The 18,389-nt window shown below is 39.1% G+C and overlaps 2 protein-coding genes across 3 annotated transcripts; one reads left to right on the forward strand and one right to left on the reverse strand.

Moving 5' to 3' along the window:
• The first annotated feature begins 4,814 nt into the window (after positions 1–4,814).
• On the forward strand, positions 4,815–14,668 carry pde6b (phosphodiesterase 6B, cGMP-specific, rod, beta). Of its 2 annotated transcripts, none has more exons than XM_084572747.1 (23): positions 4,815–6,178; positions 6,313–6,624; positions 8,026–8,178; positions 8,868–8,957; positions 9,049–9,189; positions 9,275–9,349; positions 9,454–9,518; positions 9,702–9,768; positions 9,860–9,907; positions 9,990–10,139; positions 10,251–10,394; positions 10,691–10,756; positions 10,933–11,082; positions 11,188–11,295; positions 11,404–11,513; positions 12,032–12,119; positions 12,217–12,317; positions 12,427–12,534; positions 12,616–12,679; positions 12,826–12,900; positions 13,194–13,277; positions 13,465–13,618; positions 13,806–14,668. In XM_084572747.1, the coding sequence occupies exons 1-23, from the start codon at positions 6,020–6,022 to the stop codon at positions 13,862–13,864; spliced, it is 2,571 nt and encodes an 856-aa protein (XP_084428873.1). In that variant the 5' UTR covers positions 4,815–6,019; the 3' UTR covers positions 13,865–14,668. The 2 variants fall into 2 exon arrangements, with proteins under 2 accessions (XP_084428873.1, XP_084428874.1); XM_084572748.1 differs by having other exon boundaries at positions 13,809–14,668.
• A 1,446-nt stretch (positions 14,669–16,114) lies between these two features.
• Positions 16,115–18,151, reverse strand: atp5mea (ATP synthase membrane subunit ea). The gene is made up of 4 exons (XM_084572644.1): positions 18,003–18,151; positions 17,303–17,357; positions 16,326–16,424; positions 16,115–16,195 (listed from the first exon to the last, which is right to left on the reverse strand). Exons 1-4 carry the CDS (start codon positions 18,036–18,038, stop codon positions 16,170–16,172), a joined length of 216 nt encoding a protein of 71 aa, XP_084428770.1. The 5' UTR covers positions 18,039–18,151; the 3' UTR covers positions 16,115–16,169.
• Between the last annotated feature and the right edge of the window lie 238 nt (positions 18,152–18,389).

Below are 18,389 nucleotides of genomic sequence, written 5' to 3' on the forward strand. Positions count from 1 at the left end.
ATAGGTAAAATGTCTGCATCTTACCTGTTTTGGGTCAAAGTAGCAAGAGTTGATTAAAATTCAAGTTCTGTTTGTGGTTATCCACCAGATTGTGTCTTGTGTCTGCAGCTGCCTTTATATACAAGCACCACAGACGAGCTTATGGCTGATTTTCATTGCTTGGGACTAAATAAGGTGCTTAAATCTAGAGGTAATCCTGTTGGGTTGAAATCCTTACCGTAATCTGGCTTGAGTGTTCAAACCTGCCCAAGACTTACTATAAAAACAATTAGACCTTTATGTAACGGAGAGGAAGTGCAAGCACATGCACTGCAGATCTGAGAAAGGAGCTGTGATAAAAACGTGAGCAACACGCAAACTATAAAAGTATTGGTAGGCTTTTTATTAAACTGGCTGACATATGTCGTTAAAAAAAAAATTTAGTTTTGTCTGAATTTACCTAACCAACCAGGGGAACATTTACACATGACGAGTGCATCGTCTAAAATGTATTAATGTCTGCATTATTTAACTTTAAATTTAAAACACTGAAGATAAAACGAGTGTGATTTGTTAAACTGATTCAAACACTTAGATGCCACATTGTCTCAGATGAACCAAGTGTATTTGTTTTAAATCAATTATCTTTTTCCTTTGGTAGCTTGAAGTGCAGACATTTTTTACAGACAAACCTAAAAAATATATATATAAAAAACCTATTTTTCAAGAGAGAGCTTGGTACAAAAGCCAGTAACAGATACACATTTATATAAAAGTCCCAAACTGGTACAAATGGCACCAATGTGTTCTGTGAAACTAGACTTAAAAACAAGTCAAATTCATAAAATTCCTGACAAGCCATTTGTACAGCTAATCATCAGCAACAAACTTATAATGATTTCAGGCATGATCCTTAATGTCTTCTTAACCCAGAGGCCCCAAATTAAGTGAGTTGCAGCTGCAAAGCAGAAATGAACAATCTTAGACTCTTAGTAGATTCTTTAGACTTTGGATAATCTTGAATTCCACTTAGTCACTTAATCCTTATTACCAGATCTCAGAGATATTCAAGAACCTCAGCAAAACTTAACATTTTTGCCTCTTTCTAATCAAAACAAAAGAATAAATCACAGCTTTATAATAATTAGTGTTATTGAACTTATTCTAAAAACGCTGGCAACTCTACGAAGCTGAAGGCAAAAGAAATGAAGCATAGGAAAGGTTTCATACATGCTAGTCATAGGAGTACTAGTCAGTGAATGTGGTACACTGAGTAGCCCATAAATAATGGTTGGGCTTATAAGGGTTTATAATATAGTATGCCAGACTGGGACTGGTTAAGTTGCTTTAAATTCAGACCAGCCATTTTTTTTTTCACACACAGTTATGATGAAGGCATTTACATGAAACCATTCTTCCCTCAAATGAGAGGTATTTTAATGAACAAAGCATGATTCAAAGTCACAAAACTATATGCGGACAAAGCTGAATTACAGCGAAATGTAAAAAGGATAAGGCTGCATTGTCTCACGTCACCTGGTACCTGGAAGTTGAGAGAGTAAATAGATTTGGACTCTCTACAGTAGTTATGTTGTCTACTTTTGGTTGAGCAATCAAGACGTAATCCTTTAAGAACATCCCCTGTGAACACATCCAAATAATACAGTTAGATAATTAGATGATTAAGTATTCCAAATGGGGATTTTATTATTAACAAAAAGGGAACAATATGTCTGTGCACACGGGCATATGTTTGTGAACTCTCACTGGTCACTTCAGATTACTGCTGGCAAAACATAACATGTAATGAGTTGTTTTCCTCTTTTTTGGCTGTTTTTCTGGTCAGACTGAGCCCACACTGATAGTAAAGTGTCTCCGCACTGAGGACGCAGACAGGCACATCTATCAAGTCAGCTGATCTACGAGGGTTCTGCTCAGTACTATAATCCTGCTTGCATGGACTGAAATAGATCACTTACAGGAATAGACATACTAGACACCTATTTAAATCACAAATAAACATCTATGTGCAAAAAAAAACATTTTTATATTTTGTTTATTTAGGAGGTTAAAGTGAAAGCTTATAAAATGCCACTCTTCTACTTCTATTAATCAAATATGAGATCACTTGCTTTGCATTCTGCGTTGTGGCCTATGTTTGTTTAACAACTGTTTATTCAGGTCTTAGGCTATAAAAAGATTTAGGAACATCTGACTACACGTAAATGTCTGCGCAGTTTGGCTTCCTCTGGCTCCCTCCCACCATCCAAAGATGGCTGGTTAGGCTAATTGGTGATTCTAAACTGGCTGTGGGTGTGCATGTGAGTGTAAATGGTTGTCTGCCTCTCTGTGTTAGCCCTGCAATAGACTGTCGACCTGTCCAGGGTGTACCCCACCTCTCGCCTGATGGCACGAGGCGCCTGATGGCACCGCTTGCCCTTCACAGGACAATCCGTTACAGAAGACTATAAATGTGCCTTCCTACTGAGTGCCAGTGTCTTGGTAACAAAGCAGAACTTCCTCCTTTGCACATATTCTTAACCTTGTTTGGTATTGTTGCTATGACTAAAGCTGCTGACCATCCACTGGAACCTCTCGGTCTGTGTCCAACTGGGGTCTTTTGTCATTTTGAGTTTAATATCAGCTATGCGCACTTAAACGATGAATGACCAGGAAATCACATTTTGGAACACACATACACACATATTTTGATTATCATTATTATTCAGTGCACACAGACCAAAATAAGTTATCACCAGACCAGAAGTATTTTACATAAGGGCACATGGGGACACAGGCGTATGACATGGACGCCTGCTGCCATCTCATGGTTTATGCCAGTATTGCAACTAAGAAGGTAAGTAGTAGCAGAAGAGCAGTGATGATGTGAAACGCAAAACACTGACACCTGATCTTGCAAAGACAAAGTATAGGCTCACATTTTCAAGCTTATCTATATTCGTATATTCTGTGCACAATGTGTATAAATTTTATGTTACCCACATTTTCACATCTTACATATATACACCGATCAGCCACAACATTGAAACCACGGACAGGAGAAATAAATAACATTGACCAAATATGCAAAGAAGTGCTCAAAATGTCCCTTGTTGAAGTTGCAGTTATATCTATATACACATTCTCAAAACATCCACACTTGCACCAATCAGCCACATTAAAAAAATAAATAACATTGACCGTCTTGTGACAATACAATGTCCCACCTAGACCAGGCACCCCCACCCCATAGCAATGGCACTCCTTGATGGCAGCAGCCATCCCCAGCAGGATGCAGCCTGACACAGACACACACACAAATCGGTTTAAGAACAACTCAAAAAAACATGAAGAACAGCACAAGAAGTTGACCTGACCTCCAGATTCACTAGATCCCAAACTGATCAAGTATCTGTGGGATGATCCACAGAGGCCCCTCCCCTCAAAGGCCCCCCACTAACATCATTCTGTTGCCAGACACCACAGGACACCCTCAGAAGGTCCATGTCCATTCTCTGATGAGTCACAACAGTTTTGGAGGCACAAGGGAGACTACACAATATTAGGAAGGTGGTCATAATGTTATGCCTGATCAGTGTATATTCTCTAAATTGTATACATACGTCCTTGTATATTTTATATAATATTTTTATTAATTTCTATACCATTATATTTTTTATTTATATATTTACCTCATTGTTGACTTGTGATTTCTCCTCTATTTGTAATGTATATAATTCAATAAATAATCCTTACAAACCGTCACATGACGATATGGTGGCTCTTATTTTTCATTCTCTCTTCATACTGGTCCTGAAGAGATCTTCATTTAACCCTCTGGAGTCGACGGACGTCCAAATCACATGACCAGTTTAAGACGACGTAGCAGCAAGACGCAGTCTCACTGAGTCTCCGTTTCAACTTGTGTAGAAAGTGCTAACTTCAATCTATATGCCAGTTTTTAAGTTGTGTTTAAGCAACAAAAAAAAAAAAACCTCTATCCTAGTCATATTTCTAAAAAAAAGATATGGCAACGGTTGCTAAGGAAGAGGGAAAAGTTGTGGGAGTGACGCTATATACAATCTGTGGAGTGACGACGGTGACAGAGAGAGATTTGAGAGATTTGTGACGTTTAGACATTACTGATTGTGACGCCTGATTGTTGTACAAAAAATGCCTGATGCATTTCATGCATTTGAATGTAAACAGTTGTAATAACTTTATTGTTTGCTAAATTTGCACATAACCTTTTGAAAAATGGTCTGTTATGCATCATGTTTGTGGTTTTCATAGTGAAAAATCTAAGTTTTTCTCACTCGGATTTTATATTTTTAGTGTGGTTTTAGGTCCAATGTAATACAGTAGGCTATGTCAAAATGAAAAAATAAAATAAAATAAAATAACTGTAAAATCACACATGTGAGGTTGTGATGAAACGAATGAAGGCATGGTAAACCGTTTTTAAGATGAAATAGGTAAAACCATATTGGATGGACTGCCGTGAAATTTGATACGCACATCATTTCACCCCTCAGAATTGTAATTGACTGACTTTTTGTCCAGAACCATCATTAGGTAATTATATAAAAAAAATAAAAAATAAAATACCTAAACTGATTACATTCCCACCTCCAGCTGTAGCTGCTTTGTGTTGCTAATGAATAAATGCTAACAGGTGGCAAGATGGAGAAGAGGATGCTACTTAGCATTAGCTTGTTATATCATTATCAGTGTGCATGCTGGCATGCTCATATTAGCTTTTAGTTCAAAGCTCAAGTGTGCCCAATGGTGGCCTCGCGAAGCAGATAGCACGGCTGAAGACTCTTGTTTAGCACGGTTGCAGAACAGCATTCACAGTGTTGAGATTCAGTGTGTACCGTAGCAAGGTAACAACTACCGCAGTCTGATTTCTATTCAGATGATAAACGGAGATAATGCAACACCATTTACACGCCGTTTTTCCATCACTCGCTCTATGTCTCACTGACACACAATGGACCTGCCGTAATCTATTATAATGGAAGCAGATTATCCGTTTGACCTTTTGTTTAAGGTGTTTATGGAACCTTATTATAGACCAGACAGGTCCTCCCTGCTCTGAATGAAAGGATTAATTATCCTCCAAAAGTGCAGATGATTTCCATTCTGTGTCGCTGCAGTTTGAATACGTTAAAGACTGCAGCTGGACAAAGACAGAGAGTTTGGGTGCCGAGATAATCAGCGAGTGTCCTAACTAAATAGGGCTTGTACTAGAGGAGGCCTTGTTTAGTAAGGACTTAAAAAGCTTAAATACTGTAGACGATCCATGAAAACTATGGATAACATAATACAAATATTATAGGCAAAGGCTATGGATGCATGTGCAGTGTATGCTGTACAATCTATATAAACTGTGAATGTTATATTGTTATTTGTTACTGAAGTTAATCACTGCACAGATTTTGCAGGAGAATCTATAACCTGATCTATCCTTCTGGTTCAGTGTGCAACATTTCAGCCCCATTTATTTTATTTAAAGCTTAAGTGTAAAGTGATCACATATTTCTGTGTTATTTATACTCTGATCTGTGTATTGCATGCACTGAATGTACTGAAGCATACTGGAGGCTGGATCATTTGCCCCACATATCTGTTACTACATGATCAGCTGACGAGTTTAGCATAGGCAGATCCCTCTAACCTTCAGCACTATCTGCTGATGACAGAAGGATTGGATTCAGCCCTCTGCCTTCTCCCTCACTCAGTCCGCTCATCCCACTAACAGGCGGGGGATTATTATTTTTTTTTACCTGCAATTGAATGTGTCCACTTCTATTTTCCCCCTTTCCGTGTAACACCTGGGTAAGATTTCTTTCTTGCTTCAAGGCATACAGTGGAAAAGGGTAGTCGCCGTGTGAGAAATGTTTTGCTCATTTTGTTTCTAGTCGGAGAAGTTGGAGGTGGCTCTTTTAGAGCAGCGTTGGACCCAGCGGGAGCTCCATCACTGAGCTGAAGAGGGAGAAGACAGGGACATTTGGGAGAAGAGGAGGGAGAAGGAACCATGGGTGTGCAAAAGGAAGACGTGGAAAAGTTCCTTCAAGGGAACCCTGACTTTGCTAAACAGTACTTTGCGAAGAAGATGAATCCTTCCTTCATATCGAAGATATCAGGACTCCCTGAGAAACAGATCGACTTTGGCCAGTTTCAGGAGCTCAGTCAGGTAAATTAAATTACTATCGTCAATACTTTTGAATTACTTCCTTACTGGAAAAAAAAAACTTTGAGCAGTGGTTATGGTTGTTTATGATTTAAGATAATTCTCTTAAATTGGTTTGCTTGTCTCTTTTTTTTAAGGTTGAAGAGAGCAAAATCATGTATGACCTGATCAAAGACATGCAAGAGAACATTAACATGGAAAAGGTGGTCTTCAAGATCCTGAAGAGAATCAGCGCGCTCATCCACGCCGACCGCTGCAGCCTGTTCATGTACCGGCAGCGGAACGGCATCGGAGAACTCGCCACAAGGCTCTTCAACGTCAACAATGAGGCAGAGCTGGATGACTGCGTGGTGCCGCCAGACTCTGAGATCGTCTACCCGCTGGACATGGGAATAGTCGGCCACGTGGCCCTGACCAAGAAGACTGTTAATGTTAAAGATGTCACACAGGTAAGGGAGGAGATTAGTTAATTAATTAGTTAGTGAACACTACTTCCTAGCTTTAGGATGATGAAGCTCCATCTGTCTGTCAGAGTGTGATTCATGATATTACCACCAGGAGACACCTGAGTCACACACACGGGGGCTTTAACTGGTGATTAAGTTTATTAGTCATAAATAATTATGTGTACATGACAGGAAGAGATCAAGAAGTCTGGGAGGTTTTTCAGAAATATTTGTGTTGATAACAGTTGTAGGTCAGGGCTTAAAATAACATGTTGCTGATCTTATATGACCAAGACAAGACAAACTTTTATTTTCTTAGTAATGTACTGTCTTGTGATGTGCTCTTATTTTGATCTATTGTCCTGTCCTATGTCTTATCATGTTTTTGTGCTACCTGCCTAGGAACTGCGGATGCAAATTAGCATTGTTGCTATAATCCGGTATATTTACGTCTATTGCTGTCTGAATAGATGTTCATTAATGTGCACTGTCCCTATCAAATAGGGCATTTACATTTCATGTAAACTAAAAACTAATTGTTTGGGATGTTATCAACAATGTGCAGATACAATAGAACAGTTTTCTTAAAAAAAAAGTAGTAGCACAAGGAACAAAATTAATTAACATTTCAAATTGAATTTATCTACTCTCCTGCTTCTGAAGTAAAAACATACTTGTTTTATTTTATTTATACATAAAACTGAACTTCATTTAGTTTTGATTGCATGCCTTTAATAAATCTGCGTTCTTTCATGAAGCACACTTTAAAAAGTGCTTTCATACAGCCTGTTTGTCGCAGACAGCTGAATTGAAACGAGTGTCCATCACACACACACACACACACACATATCTATACTTCACCAAGGGAGGGTGTAAATCCCCTTGTCAGACATAATCCATTTATTTTCAGATCCCATCAGCCTCTGCTCGAGCTGTGGATTAGACGCCTCTGGCATTTAGTCAGCAGGAATCTAAAACAGATCAAAACCAGTTTACTTAGATACATAGCATCCATAGCATGCATTTGTATTCTATTAGGATTTTAATGAAACGAGAAATTTGCGTAACGTTCTTTAATATATCCAGCTAAATATGTATACATAACAGTTTTCTCTGTAGTTTGATTATACAACCAACACAATTATGTAACAGATGGTTAAAATAAAAATGGTGATTGTTGTTTTGGTTGGAAAGGCTTAGAATTACCCACATCTCATTTATTTATAATACTCATACACCCGCTAATGACATGAAGTCTGAGTACAATAACTGTGCTAATGATTCATTTCATTTCACATAACAATTGTGAATACTTCATCAGTTTCATGATTAAAGCATTAATGGAACCTTACTTTTTGCATGTATATTTCTGTATGTGCTAAAGGCCTCTTTTCTGACTTTTAGGACCAGCACTTCAGCTCCTTCGTGGACGAACTCACAGAATATCAGACCAGAAACGTTTTGGCAACTCCCATCCTCAACGGCAAAGACATGGTTGGAGTGATCATGGCAATAAATAAGACCACGGGACCTCATTTCACTGATGAGGATGAAGATGTGAGCACAGTCAAATAATGTGTTGCTGCCTTTGAGTCAAAACCAAAGAGATCTTTGTGGACGTGTCTATCTACCTCTAAAAGAGAGCTGAGAGAGAATTTCCTCCGAGCATACTGGTGGGTCATTAAAGCCTTTAAGAGGTGGACCACAGTGTGTTCAATATACGTCAGGTCATTAATCCATCATTTATGATGGTCTCATCCTAATTAGGGATAAACAACTCTTCAAAATGGAAGTAAGCCTGAGGTGAATGAACCTTGAGCCCAGTGGTGTAACATTTAGACAGACATAACAAAAGAATGTAATGTACGTTTTCTAAATAAGAGCAGTAATCAAACTATTTCCAATAACATAACAATAGAGCATACTTTAGAAGAGAATCTGCTTAAAGTAATTATAAAGATAAGCTGTCTGCATACGGCTTTTCATGTCTTGCTATATTGTAAACTTATAAATAAACTAAAATTTAGCCAAAATATTGGCATTTTAGTGTAGATGGCATAGAAGACAAACACAAGGTATGCAGAAACACAAGGAAGAATAGAGTGGAGTTTAAAGAAAGCATGTAATGTAATATTTAGATCCTCTTCTATCTCATATATCTCATATAATCACACTTCAACATATATTTGTTTCAATACATGTTGTGACATATCACATATTTTTCTTTCCCTTGTTCGTCCATTCAGCTTTTTTTAAAGTATCTGAAGATTGCCTCTTTGAACTTGAAAATCTTCCACCTGAGTTACCTGCACAACTGTGAGACACGTAAAGGACAGGTACACACTTCAGCCTGGTCGAAGCCTTTTTTTATTCTTTACACTCTTTTCACATCACTGCTTCACTGCGCGTGTGCCATGTGTTTCCTAGCTGCTGCTGTGGTCTGCCAACAAGGTATTTGAGGAGCTGACAGACATCGAGCGACAGTTTCACAAAGCCTTGTACACAGTCCGAGCCTACCTCAACTGTGACCGCTACTCTGTTGGCTTGCTCGACATGACGAAGGAAAAGGTAACGTGTCTTTCTGTGCCTGTTGCTTGCAGTGCTGTGCATTTATTACCATGAAGTTAAAAATTTTTCCTCTGTCTCCCTCCAGGAGTTCTTTGACATCTGGCCAGTGTTGATGGGAGAGCAGGCACCTTACGCTGGCCCTGTAACCCCTGATGGCAGGGTACATTAGTCTATTTCATTGATCTATCATCACTTTGATTGGTTGTAGCTTTCTGGTTCTTTAGGTTCTCTCTCCCTAATCTTCATATTTTATTGTTTTTGTAGGAAGTTATTTTCTACAAGGTGATTGATTATATATTACATGGAAAAGAAGACATCAAAGTAATACCGTAAGTTAAAAAAAAATGTGGTAATGTATTAACATTCAGCCTACTATTATTTATTTTGCAGAAGTTAGAGAATTGTATTATTTAGGCCAATTTATGTGATAATAAAAACTTTTTTTGATTTTATAAGAGCAGATCATCTGTAGCCCAATAATAACCAATGACTTCTGTCTGTCTGCCACACAGAGGTCCACCTGCAGACCATTGGGCTTTGAGTAGTGGCCTCCCTACTTATGTTGCCGAGAGTGGTTTTGTGAGTTTCCTTTCTTAAAAATTAATTATCAGTACTAAAAATTTAATGTGTCTGCACAATCTGACCAGTGTGTCCTCCTTCTGCTCCTTAGATTTGTAACATTATGAATGCAGCTGCTGACGAAATGTTCCAGTTTCAGGTAAGAGACGTCGAACACCACTGACTACACTTTTCTTGCTCTTAGAGCATGAGAAACATTCGCTTGTTGTTGAATTTTGCAGAAGGAACCGCTGGACAGCAGCGGCTGGACCATAAAAAATGTTCTATCGCTGCCAATCGTCAACAAAAAAGAAGAGATAGTTGGTGTGGCCACATTTTACAACAGGAAAGATGGAAAGCCTTTTGACGATCAGGATGAGCAGCTCATGGAGGTAACATCAACATCGTCATTTGTATGCATGAAGTACCTGATCCTGATCTGCATAAAACTTCTGTGTGTGTAACGTTCATCCTAATCTTCTGCTGATTGTCCCGTCTCTCAGGCTTTGACTCAGTTCCTAGGATGGTCAGTTTTGAACACTGACACGTACGACAAGATGAACAAGCTCGAGAACCGCAAAGACATTGCTCAGGACATGGTGCTCTACCATGTCAAGTGTCGGGATGATGAGATTCAGAACATCCTGGTCAGTACTGTTCTACTGTTCATTGTTAATCGACTATAAACACTGTAACATTCAGGTAACGGAGGTTTCCAACCTCAATGGGACTCACCCAGTGAAATAAAAGTGAAATATTACTGTGCTCATCAACAGACAGGAGAGTTGGGGTCCAGCATCTAAAACACAAAACCTTCTTAATTCATATTTTCTGTTCTGTATCTACCTAACATTGTCATTTACCTGCCTCTTATCACTTCTGTACTTGCTGTTTGTTCAGTTGGAGCACATAATCTATAACTGGCTTTTCTAATCTCTCCCAGAACACTAGACAAGTCTATGAGGCCGAACCCAGAGATTGTGAAGAGGAGGAGCTGCTAGCTATCCTGGTAATGCTAAAATCTACACACTTGTGTCTCCAGCACATTTAATTTGTCCCCAAATAGCATTTAGCATTTAGAAGAGAAGGCAAATTGGCCTTCACATTCACATATTTATGAGAGTGACCATGGAGTCACGAAAAATTGAAAAATTACACTCTGGTTTTGTCCCGTTTCCTACTTAGAAAAAAGACCTACCTCCGCTGATTAAGAAGTTTGAAATCTACGAGTTCCACTTTTCGGATTTTAACTGCACAGAGATGGAGCTGGTGAAGTGCGGGATCCAGATGTACTATGAGGTTGGAGTGGTCAAGAAGTTCCAGGTCCCTCAAGAGGTAATGTAAACACACAACATATTTTATCTTCTAACTGTGGGCAACCAGCTGGTTGTGATTTTGCTACAGTTTATGTAATTAATATATTCTCTGGGTTGCTTTTAGGTGCTGGTTCGTTTCATGTACTCAGTCAGTAAAGGCTACAGGAAAATCACCTACCACAACTGGCGTCATGGCTTTAACGTGGGGCAGACCATGTTCACACTATTAACGGTAATCATTGTGTATATCAGTGTCTGTTTACAGTTTTATTCTGCTAAGTTATGGATATTGTGCTTTGTCTGTGTTATAACCACTCTGTGTGTGTCTTTGTGTGCTCAGACAGGGTTGCTGAAGCGCTACTACACTGACTTGGAGGTCATGGCCATGATAACTGCAGGATTCCTGCACGATATTGATCACAGAGGGACAAACAACTTGTACCAGGTCAAGTAAGTACTTTCAGGAACTTTTTGATTTCTTATATTAGAAAAGAAAAAATAAATCTCCCTGTACTTTGCAACATGCTAGCATGCTAGCGTGTATGGGATAATCAGAGCCTTTCAGAAATGTTCAACCACCATACTGCTGCTGTGTCTCTTAACTTCTATATTGATGCTAAATATTACCATTATATGCTTGTATGCACACACAATACGTCAACCTGGTTTAAGGTTGCTCAAAAAGGGCGACAGTGCCATTAGCGATATAGGCGTTTGCTTCCATTAATTTCTGCATGGTGACAATGACCATCGCCATCATTCATAGTGAATATCCTGCCTGGTTTTGTTATGGCCAACAGTCAGCAAGCACTCGTGTCCTCATGTGTAACCCAATGAATATGACTTCTATGTGAATATTAACCTCATTCTGAAATTCATTGAAGTTCAATAGTACCTCATACATACATGTGTCCTCCTACCTACATTTGATGCTGCTGGTATCTAAGGACTTTTATTTACTCCAACAGATCCGGGAACCCTCTGGCCAAGTTACACGGCTCCTCCATCATGGAACGACACCATCTAGAGTTTGGAAAGTTCCTCTTGGCTGATGAAGTGAGAAAGAAAAACGCATGAATACTTTTACTATTACTCCCCTCCCCCGTCCATTCAGTAATCATGACCACCTCTCTTCCCCCGATCTCATCTGCAGACACTGAACATCTACCAGAACCTTAACAGGCGACAAGTGGAACATGTGATTCATCTCATGGACATCGCCATCATCGCTACTGATCTGGCTCTTTATTTCAAGTTAGCACATACTCTAAACGCATTCCCTTGTTTTGCTCCGTCTCTTATCCCATAAAAATACATGAAACGCAAAAATAGTAAGGTGTCCCCTCTCCTCGTACCTTGCCAGGAAGAGAACCATGTTCCAAAAGATCGTGGACCTTTCACACACGTATGAGGACGAAAAGAAGTGGGTTGACTTCATGTCACTAGAAACAACCAGAAAAGAGATCGTCATGTGAGTACCAATGACATGTACAATGTTCTCAAGTCACCTGCCGTACATTCCTCTGATCCTCTAAATATTTTTCCTTTTCAGGGCGATGATGATGACTGCGTGTGACTTGTCCGCTATCACTAAGCCGTGGGAAGTACAGAGCAAGGTGAGAAGCACGACAATTAATAAATCAAGGGCTTTATGAGTGACCAAAGCTGATGTTCACGAGTTCATTGAAATAAATTGCATTCTGATTACATTAGAGCAACTGTTTTTGAAGAGATAACTGTGGGTGGGGTGTTTGTCTTTCAGGTTGCCTTGTCTGTGGCAGCAGAGTTTTGGGAGCAGGGTGACCTGGAGAGGACAGTACTTGAACAACAACCCATTGTGAGTTGCATGAAAAACACACATACCTACAGAGTGGCACACAACAAATCTTCCTGAACCATGTGGCATGTGGGATCCAGGTCACTGTTGCTTGGGTGAAATTCAAGATGCTGCTTTCTTTTCCATCTTCTGAAGTGCTCCTCAGAAACACTGAGCTGTATTGTAACAGTAGCAATTAAGTAGCATGCTGTTGCAGTATGAGAAGCCAGACGTCCCAGTTACTGTAGGATCTGGGTAGCACTGATTTTTAAATGATCGTTCTGAGTATTACAAACTTCTGCAACTCCCGACAGCCCATGATGGACAGGAACAAGGCTGGAGATCTTCCAAAGCTACAGTGTGGTTTCATTGACTTTGTCTGCACGTTTGTCTACAAGGTAATGTTTAATATTTCTTTTTAATCCGTAACACCCTACACTACATTGCACTTTGCAGTTGACGCCAATCATATTTTGCTGCTCCTGTGCAAAATGCACATGGTTAGTCTAAAAAGCTAAAAGGCCAACAGATCATTAGGTGTGTACCAGTGGCTTCACCTGAACTGTTCCTTTGTCACCTTTTCAGGAGTTTTCTCGCTTCCACCCACAAATCCAGCCAATGCTGGACGGCATCATAAATAACAGGAAGGAGTGGAATGCTAAAAAAGAAGAGTACGAGGCTAAACTCAAAGCTATAGAGGACGAAAAGGCTGCAAAGGAGGCAACTACAGCCAGTAAAGGTGCAGTGATTCTTTCAAATATAATAATCATTGTTCTACAACTCATTCTTGGAATGTTTACTAAAGGTCACTGTGATTGCTTGTCATTGAAAATTGTATGGAAGCTTAAATTAGCCAAAAACTGAGCATTTACTTTAAGAATTCCCTGTTTGACAAATATAGTCATGTTTAATGTGTATTTGTTCAGCAGCTGCAAACAATGCCGGTGGTGGAGGCTCCGGCTCCAAGACCTGCTCTGTGTGCTAAAAGTACCGTGTACGCCATGGGGGCTGCACACAGACGCTCAGGATGGACTGACAGCCAGTAAGTCGGTCTCACCGCCAAGGAAACAATGTCATAAAAACTGGAAGACAGACCCATGGATGCACAGACCCGTAGAACATCTTCAGGAAAAACAGTTTCATCAGAGAAGAAAAACCTGAACAAGGAGAGATCCTCACTAAGAAGAGCAAGGTTTTACCTTTATGGGACACTAACGAGGTGAGCCAAAAAAAATTAAAAATGAACTATGCAGGACATCACCACTTCAACAGAAACAGTCATGTCGACCAGCTGCTCCTCCCTGTCTTCAAAATCATCGTACTTAAATGAATCGAGAGGTGATTGCTGCTTTTCAGATTTCTTTTATCTTCAAAATAGTTTCCCTAATGTGAGAATTAATGGTAACTACAGTCTATGTGCATGTATTTATTGTGAACGATCAAACCTACAGACCACACCTGCAGCAAGCACTGCAGGGCACAACTTGTTCATACATCCTTGCAGTCAATGACACCCCTGTACAATGTGTATTATTTACGAGCAAACACTGTAATTATTTAGGCTGTACAGAATGTATATTGTGCATTATTGTAACATTTGTCTTGTTGTCACAGAAATATAGATAACAGATAGAAACAAATATCATCCTTTATTCTTAAAGTTAACGTAATGTTCACTCCTTCCAGTCACTCACTATTTACAATTGAGAGTTTGTTTACCTTGACTGCAGAGAGCCAAAGGTAGACGTTCAGCGATTCTACAGTTAATCATAAATATTAAAGCAGTGCAATAGAGGTGCAAACAGGTCTATAGATGCTTATTCATGATGCCTTTATACTGTATATACGTAGCTGAGGATATGTTTTATAGTAATACAAATGAGATAAGAGTGGTTCAGGTGGCCCCGCCCGCGACCCTTAACAGGAATAAGCGGGTACAGAAGATGGATGAATGAATGAATGGATCAGGTGGTTCCAGATAAAACTGATGCATTCAGTTCCTTCTGTTGTTTGAATCTTAAATCTACCGCGCTCGTTTATACTTATTATGATCGGAGAGACTGATTTTGACCGAGGAAGCTCACTCAAACGGCTGTAAAGCGTGAATTACACCAAATGAATCCCCATTTGAAAACTAACATCTGCATTGGACCCATGCTGACTACGAGAACACCCTAACCAAACCGGGGATCAATCAGCACGAGTTATCACACTAATGACCAACCATGTGTTTGATGAGGGAGGAAACACATGAAGGACATGCAAACCTCACAAAATAACCATTGGGTCCAAGACCTAAAACTCTGGACTGCTGTGCTGCAAGGCACCAGAACAAATCACTGAGTCATCAGGCTGCTATAATAATAAGCCCAAAAATATAAGCCTTGAAGGCAACAAAGGCTGTTTAATACAGCTTAAAGAAGCTTTGTGTAATGACTTGTACATACTGCCTCCCTTCCTGTAAATATAAAAAATATTTTTCTAGTTGAAACGTAGATGCTTATTTTTACTTAGTAATATTTGCAAGCACTGGCAAATTTCTTATTTCCCTTATCAATTGAATTATGAGTTTATCACGCTTGCCTCAAATACAAATGTTATATTATTCTAATAAGCTGCGTGTATATCAAAGTATAATAATAGGTAATAAATTAATCTTGACTTGAGGTGGATACGCCCATAACATTTTTAAAATAGACTTAATTTACAGTATTGTAAAGCTTGCCTCTTCATGTGCTCCATGTGTACAAAGATGATCCAAATAAAGCAAATGTATTTTTATGAGGCAACTGTGTGAATTCAATGCCTGAGACACTGAAGCTGAAAGTTACTTTTAACCCTGACACTTGTCCATCACAATTATAAATGTAGTACCATGTGTTCTCATGCAGCGTGGAGTTCTTAATGAAGGTTACTGTATTACACAACACACAAAGAGTATTGAGGGAACACTTCTGTCCACACTGCACTTTCTACTACTGGTCCCTGACCCCAATCCTGGGATTGCTGCTAAACAAGGCCGGGATTACAACCATGCTCTTTTCTCAGGCTCATCTCCCACTGAAGGACAGGCACACACACACCTGTTCTAGTCACAAAATGTGTGTGGTACAGCGTGGCCTTTATTTGCATTTCATGCTACAATTTAAAATGATCTCTTGCTGGTTTAAAAGGTCTTATATTATTTTTTACTTCAGTGTAAGAAATTACAAAATACAAATAAGACAAGGTGACATTCTTACATTAAAAATATTTTTATTAGGTTTGGAATTTAACACAGGTCCAGATATTCATTTGAGGATGGTGTCAGAATTGGCTGCAGAGAGAGAACAACAGGGGGAAAATATGTAAACGAGACATTTAATAAACACAATGTGACAGTGTAAGAGGTTTGTGTGACAGACAAACAGAAACAGGAACAAAGCTTGTGTGCGTTCCTGTATTACCTTCAGACAGTTGTTTGTAGATCCGCTCCTGCTCCTCTCTGGTCTTCTTCTCTGCTTCCTCAATCCTCCTCTCCTCCTCAGCAATGGGCTTCAGGCGCTCTTAACGAGAAAAACAACAGAGTCGGTCAATAGTGTATACATATTATTGTAAAGCATCACAAAGACAATGAGGGAGTCCAGCATCTTAAAGGTGGATTACACTTATGCATGACAGCATGGTGCGAACAATTCACAGTACATTTGTATCACACAAATTCAGCCTAGGTGGACTTTATTCTTCTTGAATATCTTTATTTCTTTGGTTAAATGCAAAAAGACTTGAGTGTTTTATTTTATCCGTGCAACAGCGTGAGGAGATTCACAAAGCTAAATAAGTCTGTATTACAGTTTGCAGGAAGCATCAAGTGGTATTAGCACAATATGCATTAGCTTGTGAGTCACATTTTCTAATCAGTACTTTATGTTTTAAGCAGTTTTGCAAACAAAATAACATTACACAATCAATAAATGGCGTTTTGACTAACTCCCGCATTAATTAATGATACATTTGACAAGTAAGTAATAAAAAATAAGTTCTGAATAGCCCACATTGATCCCTTGTGGGTTTGTAAGTAAAAGCACCTTGATAACTACTAACCTGTCTCATATATCAGTTTGGCAAAAGTGCATCCCTATTATAATAAGATGCTTTCTCTTGAGGTATTGCCACAGTTGGAAGGTGTTATTAGTAAGACTGACAGTGCTTTAATTGTATTCAAACCATGAAGGGGAGCCAGGAAGACAAATCTGAACATTAAAACTAAAGCAGCTGGACTAAATTTTTCTTTAAATTTACATATAGTTTTTTTAAAAATGCCTTCCATGACTTGAGACGCGTGTGTTTGCCTTTAAAGTGATATAAAATACCTCATGAAATTCACTAGGACTGTGACGCTGACAGAAACTGTCTTATCTCTCACTAGCGCATGCGCACTTACCAAACCGCTGTTTGCCATATAGCACGCCGATCAGCAGAGCGGACCACCTGGCCGTCTGAAATAAAAGTGAATCAAACAGTTAGACAGCAAATCATTTGTGATTAATCAGCAAACTGTGTATGACATGAGACATGTCAGCACGATAGTTTTGTTTCTTTCGCATCGGTCTTCCACTGCGTGACTGTCACTCTTAAGCACTACTAGCTGAGAGGGAGACGTATTCATGGTGTGTATTTTTCGCAGTTCTGTATTTAACTGTACTAATTATGTGATTACCGCTCAGCAAACTAAGAGATAATCATATATGACAACACAAACTACGCCAAAGCAGCTGAGACATGAGCGAAGTCCATTATTTTTTCCTCTGACCTTTCTGCTAAACTGGATAACATTGACTATAATCTGTTAACAGATATGACTCTCTGCAGCTAAACATCTAGTTAACAATAACGGGCAACGTCATTTGCATCAGACAGACGTGGAAGATCCAGATTTACAGCTCTTCTAGTAGAGAAACGTTCACCTGTACAGCCTCTCAATGTCATTGCTAGCAAACAGTAGCTAGCATGCTACTAACACAACCATCATGACAGAGCAGTTCGCAAATGTTCGCGTACTGAGAAAGAGGTATTTAAAAAATATATATATCCAGTTCAAATCACAACAACAATCTTTAGGCTAAAATATTATCTGTTATTACCTTGATGAGCGGAGACACTGCGACTGGAGGAGCCATGGTGAAGCGAGGCTGTTACTTCCGGTTTTGGCGGAAGTAGTTTTTTTTAAGTCGTACTTTTTTTTTCCTGATAGAAGAAGAAAGTTAACGGCGGATTAAATTCATAACGGTTAAATGCTAACAAAGATAACGCGAGATAACTTGGACTTATAAACACATATATTTAGTCAATGATTCCTTTAATTAATTAATTTTTTTCTGTTTTACTAAAAACATAAAAACAATGAGCTGGCCCAAACATTTCAGAGTAGACGTACCCGGACTCACCGGCTTGACAAGGGAACGACGCCTACACAGTTAGCAAAATAAATAAACAAATTAAAAAATCATTTAAACTTTAAATTATTTAAA

This window comes from Chelon labrosus (assembly GCF_963514085.1).
Source record: "Chelon labrosus genome assembly, chromosome: 22".
Classification (NCBI taxonomy): domain Eukaryota; kingdom Metazoa; phylum Chordata; class Actinopteri; order Mugiliformes; family Mugilidae; genus Chelon; species Chelon labrosus.

Coding starts and splice junctions, on each gene's coding strand:
- pde6b (XM_084572747.1), top strand. CDS start 6,020: ATGGGTGTGCAAAAGGAAGACGTGGAAAAGTTCCTTCAAGGGAACCCT. Junction 10,757..10,932: donor AGGAGCTGCTAGCTATCCTG/GTAATGCTAAAA, acceptor TTTCCTACTTAG/AAAAAAGACCTACCTCCGCT. Junction 12,120..12,216: donor AGTTCCTCTTGGCTGATGAA/GTGAGAAAGAAA, acceptor TCTCATCTGCAG/ACACTGAACATCTACCAGAA.
- atp5mea (XM_084572644.1), bottom strand. CDS start 18,038: ATGGCTCCTCCAGTCGCAGTGTCTCCGCTCATCAAG. Junction 16,425..17,302: donor ATATGGCAAACAGCGGTTTG/GTAAGTGCGCAT, acceptor TTTCTCGTTAAG/AGCGCCTGAAGCCCATTGCT. Junction 16,196..16,325: donor CTACAAACAACTGTCTGAAG/GTAATACAGGAA, acceptor CTCTCTCTGCAG/CCAATTCTGACACCATCCTC.